At 38.9% G+C, this 11,658-nt stretch overlaps 1 protein-coding gene across 1 annotated transcript; it reads right to left on the bottom strand.

Moving 5' to 3' along the window:
• Positions 1-606: 606 nt before the first annotated feature.
• On the bottom strand, positions 607-11,136 carry ush1gb (Usher syndrome 1Gb (autosomal recessive)). Its single transcript, XM_077209245.1, has 4 exons — positions 10,796-11,136; positions 6,616-7,066; positions 4,911-5,486; positions 607-3,552 (listed from the first exon to the last, which is right to left on the bottom strand). Exons 1-4 carry the CDS (start codon positions 10,957-10,959, stop codon positions 3,268-3,270), a joined length of 1,476 nt encoding a protein of 491 aa, XP_077065360.1. The 5' UTR covers positions 10,960-11,136; the 3' UTR covers positions 607-3,267.
• Between the last annotated feature and the right edge of the window lie 522 nt (positions 11,137-11,658).

Raw genomic sequence — 11,658 nt, 5'->3', positions numbered from 1 at the left:
TTACTTGTGGGGACATAAAGTATGGAATACCAGTTACTGTATATATTGTGTGTACACACACACACACACACACACACACACACACACACACACACACACACACACACACACACACACACACACACACACACACACACACACGTTAGGTTTTATAGGACATAATCATTTTTATACCGTATAAACTGTATATAATATCCCCTAACCCTAAACCTACCCATCACAGATTCCTATGCATTTTTACATTTTCCAAAAACATAATTTAGTTTGATTTATAAGCCGTTTTTCTTATAGGGACTGAAAATGTTCCCACAAGGAAAAAGATTTCTGGTATTGTCCATGAGGGGATGTTGTGTCCTGAACACACAGATAAAACTCCTCACACAGCTATAGAATAAACGGGCTCTCTTATCTGTGGACTCACTCTTGTATTTACAAATCCTGTTCTCCCTCCTCTCTCTCTTTTACTTTACTTGGCAGAAGACAAAAGAAAGGTTGAAGCAAAAGAATGGAGGGTCAGAGCAAAAAGAAAGAAAAGCAGGGAGGACGTGAGCGATTCAAACAATGTTAAAATACAAACAAACATCAAATAGCTCAAACACAGGTCAGTTCACAATGGTAATAATGACAAGTTTATTTAATTAACATTGTAACACAACTATCCACAATTTGTCACTGAAAATATTGGCATTTGGCTTCCCTGAAAATGAATCTGGTTCATATTTCTTTTGATTTTATAGGCTGAAATATGACCTGGCATAGTCAGGGACAATCATGAAATATGAAAAGACAATTATATTTTGAGTATCATAAAAAATTCAAGACTTCACAAGATGTAAGGAAAGAGTACAAGCAACAACAAAACAATCATGAAACATAATGCAAAACAAACTAATCTCTTGCTTTAAATCCCTCATCCTCTTATTGTGCAAAGATAGAGGATGCTTTTTTATGTTTTATGAATTAATTGCACAGAAATTTTTGTATTAAACATTTTACACTTACAATTTACAACCCAAAAAATATGTGACCACTTACACAAGAATGGGTTTAGAAAACATGAACACGGAAATTTGTTCTGCTCGTGTTTCGTGAATGAGTTATGAATGTAAAAGCGAGAAAAACACACAAGAACAAATAAAGCATTACATTTGCATCCAGACAAGCATTGAAAATACTACCATAAATGTGATTCGGGACAGCAGTGTGTAGTGTACAGATGGAGATGGAGTGTGTTTGTATAGACAAAGTAACAAGAATTATATCAGCTTTCAGCATGTCAGCTTCTCAAACCTGCTACACACACACCCATAAATGAGGAGATAGCCAGAACAAACATGTCACACTGAGCCAGAAGCTTTGACTGCGGTCGATCAATAGCAAACACAGAACCGTACATCAATGAAACTGTACAAACATCACATGGTCAAGGAAGATATTTCACACACACCCAAACTCCAGCCATCTCTCAGCTGGAGTCAGTATATGCTATCATTATCATCCTCAGAATGCTGTAAATTTCCAACATAAAGAAAATTTCCCATGAGTCAAACTGCAATGTGTTTTGGCTGGACATCGATGCTGTCCAAAGCTACATATACAGTTTGTATGCACAACTATAAAACATAATCCCAAATAGAAAAACATTGAATGCATATAAATTCAGTTCCAAGGCATATACAAGTCAAGTTTGGACACATCTGACCTGGATGAATGATCTTAAAGACTTTTTGATCTAAAAGTTTATTTACTATAGTTTTGCACTGAGGTACATTCAATTAAAAAAAAATCTATTTAACATAATCTGGGGGAAATGTGGGAAACTACAGGCCTGATATACTGTATAGATTTTTTGCTCCATCACTAGCAAATCTGTGTTAACATTGCCATATTTAAGCTGGGTTGTCATATGGCAAGGTCTGAATTGAGTAGAAAATGCTAATTATTACTGCATATACCTTAGTCTTAAAATACAGTATCCATATGCATGACAATTCACAGAGTTAATCAGGAACCACAGTGTCTTTGATGAAGCTCAAGCTGATAAGAGTTTATGTGAATTATGCCACAAAACTTAGAAAAGGTATTCATAACCGCATATAGACTTCATTCTCCAAGTAGAAGCTCTTTGTGAGCAGGAAGCAGTGCTGGATAGAAAGTGATGTGAGACCATATAGAAGACCTGTAGTTTTCTTCCCAGCCACAGGGAGGCAGTTGTTTCACTCACTCACTCACTCATGCACGCACACACACACACACACACACACACACACACACACACACACACACACACACACACACACACACACACACACACACACACACACACACACACACACACACACACACACACACACACACACACACACACACACACACACACACACACAATGGCTCAGTTCCAAATGCTGGTATAAGTATTTCAAATATGTGAATTGCATTGTAAAACCATAGACTGTAAAAAAAATAGTGTGCAACCCATTTTACTTCCGCAATGTCACGCATTTCGAAATTAAACAGGATTTGTAATTAGAGGAGAAGGATATGACTTACTTTTAATCATTCTGGTATTGATTGAACAGGTTTTAGCGAAAGCATTGTATAACAGAATGTAGTCAGAACAAGTTTACTAAAACAGTGCATAAGTAGGGTTTGGCTATTTAATATTATTCAATAGCCTGCACAGATGCTAGCAGAAAAACTAAGTAATTTCAGAGGAAGAGCAAGTTAATGTATTTTGCTTAGAAATACTAAGATGCCTGTGAAATGATGTAAATGCACCTTAAGACTGGGGATGCACATTTCATGAACAGGGTCAACTGAGACATCATAGTAGCTCCTGGCAAGAAGTGGTTAAAAAAAGTAGGCAGTGTAATTATCTTAGCATTATTACTGCCTCCCAAAATACATTGCTTTGGCCAGATTCTCAGACAGCATCGCATGTATCCTTTGCAGAGAAAGAAATCCTAGAATGCAACGAGCTCAGAGAAAAAATATATCCAAAATGGTGGAGAAGATGAGAGAAATGCTGGTTATAAAGCACTGATAAAAATACTCTAATTAAAATTGATTTACCTTTCCTGTGTGTATCATGTATCAGCTGGGAGTCAAGTCTCCCATGCACTTTGCGTGAGAAGCACTATCTGTGTACCGTGTTAAGTTGCTGCCTGTTAGGATACAGTTTAGCTAGGATGCTGCCTTAAAAGCAGACGCCTATGCAGGAAGCAAGGGAGTACACTGGGAGTCAATAACAGACATACACGCACTCTTTTACAGCATAGTGTCTTGCATGCCGTCAGCTCTGTCGATAACATCGTTGCGTCTTTTGCACGCATCCAATAGTTTTTTGCGGGGTCCGAGTGGGATGTGGATGCTAATGAGGTCCTGCTCGGAGCACAACAGCAACGCCTCCAGGTCCATCTGCTCTCGATTGAAGATGGACAAGAAGTCACTCAGTCCCTGAGATGCCAGGAAAACTTCCAAAGGAGCCGATGATGGCTGTAGCTCGTCATCCTCCTCCTCCAAACCGAGGTCTCCTTCCTCCCATGGCAAATCCTACAGGACACCGCCAACATTACAACTATCATTATAACTATCAAAGTCTCTGGACACCCACTTTTACTTAACAGGTTTGCATATTTTAGCTTACTAAAAAGTCAAGCATGCAGGCATGCAATCTCCATTGGCAACTATACTAAAATAGGGCCCTTTTCAGTTCAAGCATGTTGCATAAAGGTCAATAAAGCAATTATTTTATAGTATGGAAGAATTTGAATGGCCTTTACATATCCCCTGCTCAGAACCCCTCTGAACACATTTGGGATAAGTAGGAAATGCAGACTGAGTTATGTTGCAAAACATCCAGTGCCAGACTGCGTCTGATCGGGAGTAAATCCCTGCAGTCATGTTCTAACATTTAACGTAAAAGCTTCCTATAAGAGTGGAAGCTGTAACCAACTCTCGAGTCATACTTTGCACGTGACGTTGCAAGTACCAGCTGGCGGGCAAGAACGTTGTTCTCTAGCAACGAACCCAGTAAACTAATCAAGGATCTTGCCAGGACGTCGCCAGTTTTAATATACAAAAGTTGGTGTTTTGAGGTGTAAACGACATGCCAGATAGTTGTTGTGCGATTGGATGCACTATTATTCAGCATAATCGGGTTAAGAACGTGAGTGAAAGTAGAAACGGACTGAGCTTTCAGCATCTGTTGCTGCATTAACGCCGCGTTCTCTCAGAGACGACGATGGATATAACGGTATAGCGAAGACTATCTTAATTTACTGGCTTAATATTTCTCTTGTGGACCTACATTAATGACAGTAAAAAAATTTAAGAATATTTCTTTTTAAACAAGTTTTTGAAGCTATTTTTGATTTTCACAGATGGCAGAGTTGTGCTGTTCGTGAACTAAACACTGTTTTTAGGCCTATATCATTTTAGTGATATTATTCATATTTCGTAATTGTATTGTTTTTAGTGTTATTAGTGTCATTAAACGTTTTGTTAATGTGCTATGGAAACAAAATAGCCTCACTATATAATTGATTGTAGTATTGGCCATTTTGTCTGCGTTTGTTGCCCGCCAGGTATCCATGGTAGTCACGTGACTGCAAAGCATGAATTAATGCCCTTGGCACTGAAATTAAATGATCAGCAAGCACATATGAGCATTATTTTTGGAGACCGGTTCTGGAGAGCCACTGTCCTGCAGAGTTTAGCTATATCACAAATCAAACACAATCTCTCGGTTAGATTTGGGATGGAGCTAAACAATGCAGGATAGTGGACCTCCAAGACCGGAGCATCCCATCCATAATGTAGTGCAAGTACAAGACAGTCAATAGTTAAAGTCTAGTTCATGTGGTAGAACAAGTGGCATCCATATAGTATCTGCTGATTTTTGTTTGTACCTGTAAATTCCTCTCTTGTAGGCTCAATGAGCTGCCTATGCTGACTTCATCGAGACTGGGTGACCGTAGGGGCAATCTCCCTCGTAAGCGGACGTTCGGGACTCGTCCCACTGGTTCACTCCCCACCACGCTACCCTCATTCTGTCCCATTCGAAACAACCCATCGGTCACATAATTGCGACGGAATACCATGGTACCGAGTCCTGGGCGGTTGAACAAAGAATCCCGACCGGAATCCGTACTTATTTCGGAGTATGCAGCATCATATAGACCCGGATCACTGAGCGCGCGGGAAACAGTGTCTACCTCATCATCATCTTCATCTTCATCTTCCCTTATGTCCTGTTTACCAGAAAACATGTTCCGGATGTTCAGTCGAGGATTGGACTGCTGGCGTGGGTTGACGTATGTACCCTGCTTCATGAACATGACGTCATTGCCCAGCTGAAGACCAGAGATCGAGCGAACACTCCTTCGACCGTCTTCGGAAATCTTGAACGTCCCATCACTTTGCTTCTTCTTCTCGAGACGCCGCAGAATCTTGGTCCGGCCTCTAGTTGTGGACTGAAGCGTTGCCTGCAAAAGAGAAGTTTCTCATGGTCATTTTATCTGTTATACTTCACCCTGTATACAAACTTGTTAGCATTGCCTCACATAGCTACGTCACTAAAGGTCCTTGCACACTGAAATTCTCAGAAATTTTCGCACGTTAAAAAATAAATATAACCTCACATTGTGTCAATCACGTTTACACATGGCCTCCGAAACTTTTGTCTGAAATAAAAAAAATTTGGATTATGTTAGATTTTCTGCAGAGCCACCTTACAAACGAACGTCAAAATCCAGAGCTGTTCAGGATCAATTGGTTCACGAAAATTGGTGGTCTTCTTTTTAATATGTGGCTCCAGTATTGCTAGCAAAGCCTCAAATTGAGCCACTGACATCCTGAAGTAAGCATTAAATTGCTCGGGATAATCCCGCAGAGTTACACCCCTTGATAAGGAGGTGTAACTCTCCTTCTCTCTCGCAACGGATTAATTAATACGCATTGGACTCAGTGTGGAAGGTTTCTGTGCGTGCCAGATTTTTAGGATGACAAATACGAAATAACGCATACGAAAATTTCGGACTCAGTGAGCTATGACCTTAAGTATCTAGTACTCCATTGAAAGACCATTGTTAGTGAACTAGCATGCGCTGGCGTCTAAAAAGGCATTATGCAACTCTAACAAAGAAGAAAGTCTAATTTTTTTCAGATTATTTATCCAAAGCAATGTACAGTAGTTTTATATCAGGGATATTTGCACAAAGGCTAATAAAGAAAACCACCTACCCTGAACCCCATTGAACATCATTTAAAAATGCAGACAAACATGAGTCAGGCTACAATGAAAGATTGGACTCTCCTGCTATTATTTTTTGCCTGAAACCACCCAGAATATTAGATAAATAAAAATGTAATGTGTGGAGTATGAACCACAAAGGAGACTCTTTAGGATATTCTTTATGGTGCCAACTCTTTGGAACAGGTTTTGCAATGGGAGTGTGCTTATGACACTTTAAAATGCCAGCTCATTAGGTTTTGGAACAGAATTTATAACTTGCTTCTCCATACTGACCTAATGGTGGACTCCATTAAGCAAAGGATTTATGTTTGAGTTACTGGTTCGATGCCCCTTTGTACCCTTGTGTTCAGACACAGTACCTGTGAGTACGTCATGTTGGAGTCGAGGGTGTTAAACTGAGGGATCCTTCGGCTTAAGGTGCTGCTGAAACTGCTGTAACTCATCGTATCCGACATGTCCATCGCAGCGCTCTCTCTCAAGAAATGCTTCTCCATGCGTTTGTGATGTTTGCGTTGAAGCTTTTCACAGTTCATAATGCGTTTCTCTGCATTACGGAAGGCACGGTCCTTCAGTTTGCTCACCAGGTTGGGGTTGATGGTGATCTGTTTGGCGGCGATAGAGTCCAGATATCGAACACAGTCCATGTGGCCTCTAGAAGCTGCCATGTCCAGTGGCGTGTGGTAATCATTGTCCAAACACCACACGTTGGTGCCAAATGACACCAGAAAGGACAGACAGTTCAGATGGCCGTTAGCTGCCGCCAGGTGAAGGGGAGTGTTTCCCCAAATATCACATTTGTCTGGATCTCCACTGTGGACCAAATAACAAAAGCAATAGTGGATTGGTTATGTCTAATTATGTTCTGATGATTCTAATATAGTTTACATGGTCAAAATTAGTGGTCGATGGATATGGTTTTGTCAGTGACTGATACCAATACCATTATCTAAAGAGCAGCGTGGCTGATGGCCAATATTTAAGTAAGGGATAACGTACATCCAGCCAGTTGTTATCGCAGAATAAACCGGACAGGGTGAAATATTGATCTGAGTCGAAATATTTTATTAGCTCTTTAAAAGCAAAAACTAGAGAGAAGTTGCTACTAAGTGGCAACTTCTAACTAGAAGGACATTTAAGGGATACGGCATACAGTCATACCACTTATTACATGGTATTTCATCACATGAATAAATATTGATATTGATTTGTTTTAAAATAGTACTTGTCTTATAATCCATTACAGTGTACAAGACAATCATCGCAAAATTATCGAGTTTGTTTGAAACATGAGAGAGAGTCTGCGATACCAGATGACAATTATATAACTGTACACAAAATATTGATTTGAGTTTTAATATTTTATTTGCTCTCCAAACAGAAAACTTCCACGAGTAAAAAACGTTCCTAGCAAGCATAAAGTGCCGACCTCAGTTACCCGGATGAGCATATGTTATACTGGATGGCACGATTGACCAATCAGAATAAAGTATTCCACAGAGCCGCGGCGCGTAATAATACAATTTAATATAGTTTCCTGGCCAAAATGGTTTGTGGCCAATGCTGATAATGATAAATCAAATTTTGGTTGATTAATTTGATAATTACTTGTGTAAATATAGCGTGTGTGAATACATGTGTCTGTGCAGTGTGCACATGTACATGGTGCATGAGTGCATGCATTCATGTTCTGTTATGTGGCAAGGTGTTAATCTAAATAAGTAACGTGATGCTTTGGAGCTCCACTTACCCCCTGTAACACACATGTACACACGCCTTCACACATTATGCAAACTGCCTTTGTGACTCAGCTCTCAAAGTCATTAAAAACTGTGCACCATGTAAAGCATTCATCATCAGCACAGAAAGAGTTCTGCAGTATTCGTTACCAACCATACTTTTACAGACATTCTTTCCACTCGTTTCATGTATGAGACACAGTGTTGGCAATTTAGTACAAGTGCAAAACCCAGTTTATTCTAAGCCAGTGTAACATTAACCAATAATCTAGGTGCCAAAATAATGTAGGCCTATGTTTCCCCTTAAACCAACTGAAGTCCAATATACCTTAATTAATACAGATTCAATGATGAAATGATGCTGCATATATAATATGCTGTCTGCCTTCACTAAGGTCCATATAACCGCTCAGTGTTTTCTCTTTTAGTCTCAAATTCTCATGCCTGCAAGAGTTTCTGCAGTACAAATGGCTCCCACTCTTTAGTAGAGACCAGCACAAACTATGCAAGGTTTTATGGGACCATGTGGGGTCACAGAATTGAAATGCAGAAAGCAAAAACGTGAAAGACTGAGGTGCATAATGGTCCTGACATTCAAGTTAAAGAACTGCCAACAGCCAGAGAAACAGGAAGGTGGCAGGGGAATAGCCCTAATTCATTATGTTGACCTTTAACTGAGAACATTAACATCTTTCTCTCTGTCTGGCCATGTGTAAAAGCCCTCTCCATGAATGTGCACAAGGCCATGAACTCCTCTTAAAATCTCAAGCATTAAAACGTCCTGCACGTTAGAGATGTAGCAGAGACATGCTGGAGCCCTGATGCTCACAGTCTGTTTTTATTAATACTCTCGTACGTCTTTCAAGTAAAAACCTTTTGTTAATTTAAAAAAAATAATAATTATGAAATTAAAATTCAGTAGTACACATTTTGGCGTTATTCAGCATAATGTGCATCTGTGTCTCTAACTTCAATTCTGTTTTTTGTAATCTTTTTTCAAAATGCTAAAACTTGCTATGGAATGACTTTCCTTTTTGGATGATATCTCCTCTCCAACAACCTGACTCTTAATCCAGCCCACTCCCGATGGACAAACAGGGCTCGCCTTAATTTTTTAGTTAAACTTCCTGTTTTATTCACAAATGCGTTTTATTATGGAAGTAAAATGGGTTGCAAACAGCGTTTCACATTGACGTAAATATTACTTAAGTATGCATTCCACAGTATTTCATTATGTTACCTCAAAATCAGCACAGAAAATGCAAAAACATCTGGGCATACTCATCACATCCTAATAAAAGCTTGCACTACATAGTGATTCTCTCTCCTCCTAAACACACACACATTGGGAATCGTGAACTCTAAAGATGAGCTATGACTCAAACTGCATTGATCTCTTCTTCTGAATGTGTTTCAGTAACAGATCTGATGGAGAACACTAATTAGAGAACAGTGAGTGTGTTCACAGAGCAGAACATTTAGCTTCCATTATTAACCTTGTCTTGAGATAAGAGCCAGGTTATTTAGATCTAATTACCTAATGACTTGAGAAACAATGCAATGCTACAGCTTTCTCCTAGAGCAAGTTCCTCCTAAAGAACAGTTTACAGAAAATTGAAAATAAGGTTATTATTCACTTTCCCTCATGATGTGTTGGTCTGTTCCATATGTAAAAATCAGATTAACAGTATTAATTTGTGAACTATTCCTTTAAAAATATCAGTAAGACTGCTGAACGCTGCAGATGTCCATGACAAATTACAGTAAGCCTTATATTTATTATATAATATAGGCCAACTTTTAAACAGTAGTAAGACAAGACAAGCATAATTCAAGAGAGATGCATTACTCTCCCGGTGACCTTTATTTTAATAAGCCCAGAGCTGTAAATATGCAAATAAAACAATCCAGATATCCATCAGTGAGAGCGTCTGGGTTTAGGACTAAATGATCTCAGTGCAGATGTGATCCGATACAGGAGAACACAGAACAGCCATCCTGTTAATGAAACCGTATGAGCCAAAACATAACTAAACCTGAGAGGGCTGAATATCATATTCATTATTTAAAAAATGTATAAAATACCTTCTTCGAGTAGAATCAAAGATATAAAGGGCTTTACAGACTGATGCTATAATCATTTAAAGTTCCACAAAGAAATTTTGGTTACACTTTATTCTAAAGTGACTCAAATAAGTAATGAGTAAAATGAATTAACTAAATGTTCTTACTATAGAGTTAAGTTTGTGGGTTTGGCTTAGGGTTAGTTAATTGTAATTATGCATAATTTACTATTATTACTATAAATACATGTAGTAACGTGCGATTACTGAATTTTTTCTTCTCTTTACAAAACCTTCTGTTTACTAAATGCTAAAAAAAACCAATACTGATCAGCAGTACATAACTGTTTAACACATCTTTTCTGAAAAATATTGCATTGCTGAGGGTCTCAGGGACCCCATGCATTAAAAGTGAGTAAAGGAAAGAAATATTCACATGCTAAGATTTTCAGACTGCTTTACATGAATCTTGTTATATTGTATTTTTGCACAATGCATTTTTTTATTGCTGGATTCAAACAGTTACTATAGTAGATAACAGTCCAGTTGTGAAAATAAATGCTTACAGTCTCAACAACTGTCTGTTTGAATTTGACAAAAAAAAATCTCTATTATTATTTTCACACATACGTCATTTGGGGTATCGATATTACAATTTTAAATTGAAAATTATGTTTAAAAATAAATAAATGCTTGAATGATTATATACATTCTCCATAAATAATTGACGCATCACTGACCCTCGTGCCACCAGCAGTCTGAGCGCGTCCAGGTTGCCGTGGTGCGCGGCCCAGAGCGTCGGCGTCATCCCATCCTCATCCGGCGCGTTCAGATCTTTGCGCGTCGCGTCTCTCAGCAGGTGCAGGTGCCCGTCTCGAGCCGCCCGGTGGTATTTATCGTTCATGGCGGCGAATGAACCTCTACCCCGGCTCACTAACGGTCATCTGGCGTGTGTGTGTGTGTGTGTGTGTGTTGGCGAGATTTCACGTGCGCTTCAAGCTTCTCCCCTCGAGCAACTGCATTCACTCTCGAGCGGTTGCTACGGGAGACCTCCGGAAAGGCCACGCCCACTTCCTCTAAGCGCACACCTGAGAGATGAGAAGTCACACCGGCGGTGACACATTCATGAAAATCACACTCTGTTAAATGCACATTAGGAGAATAATCAATATTGATGCACGATATATAATAAATGATTTGACACGAATGGCAAATATATTTAGATAAAATCAAACATGAGAAAATAACCTGCACACCCAGTGCAAAAGGAAACTTTGCAATGTCGGACATAGCTACTTTCTGAATTTTTCATCAAAGAGATCAATCTTATATTATTTATATAAATATGACATTTTATAAAATATTTTCATCTGGATTTTAAAGTTTGCCTTCATAACTTGCTCTGCCTCTGAAAGGATCCAAGTACTTGTCATATAGAGACACCTTTTAATGTACAATTAATTTCTGCAAAAAAATTGCCGTTTTCCCCCATCAAATATCCTTCCTGCATCATTCAGAGATATACAATTGCATATTATATAATATTCTGTTCCATACTAATTTGAACAGGTTTCTGACATATATTCGACTTGCAAACAATAAA

The sequence above is a fragment of the Siphateles boraxobius genome, unplaced genomic scaffold (assembly GCF_051911475.1).
Source record: "Siphateles boraxobius isolate OS27281-9 unplaced genomic scaffold, OSU_SipBor_1 60, whole genome shotgun sequence".
In the NCBI taxonomy this organism is placed as follows: domain Eukaryota; kingdom Metazoa; phylum Chordata; class Actinopteri; order Cypriniformes; family Leuciscidae; genus Siphateles; species Siphateles boraxobius.
The sequence above is the reverse complement of the archived record's forward strand: the minus strand, read 5'-3'. Positions and strand labels throughout refer to the sequence as shown.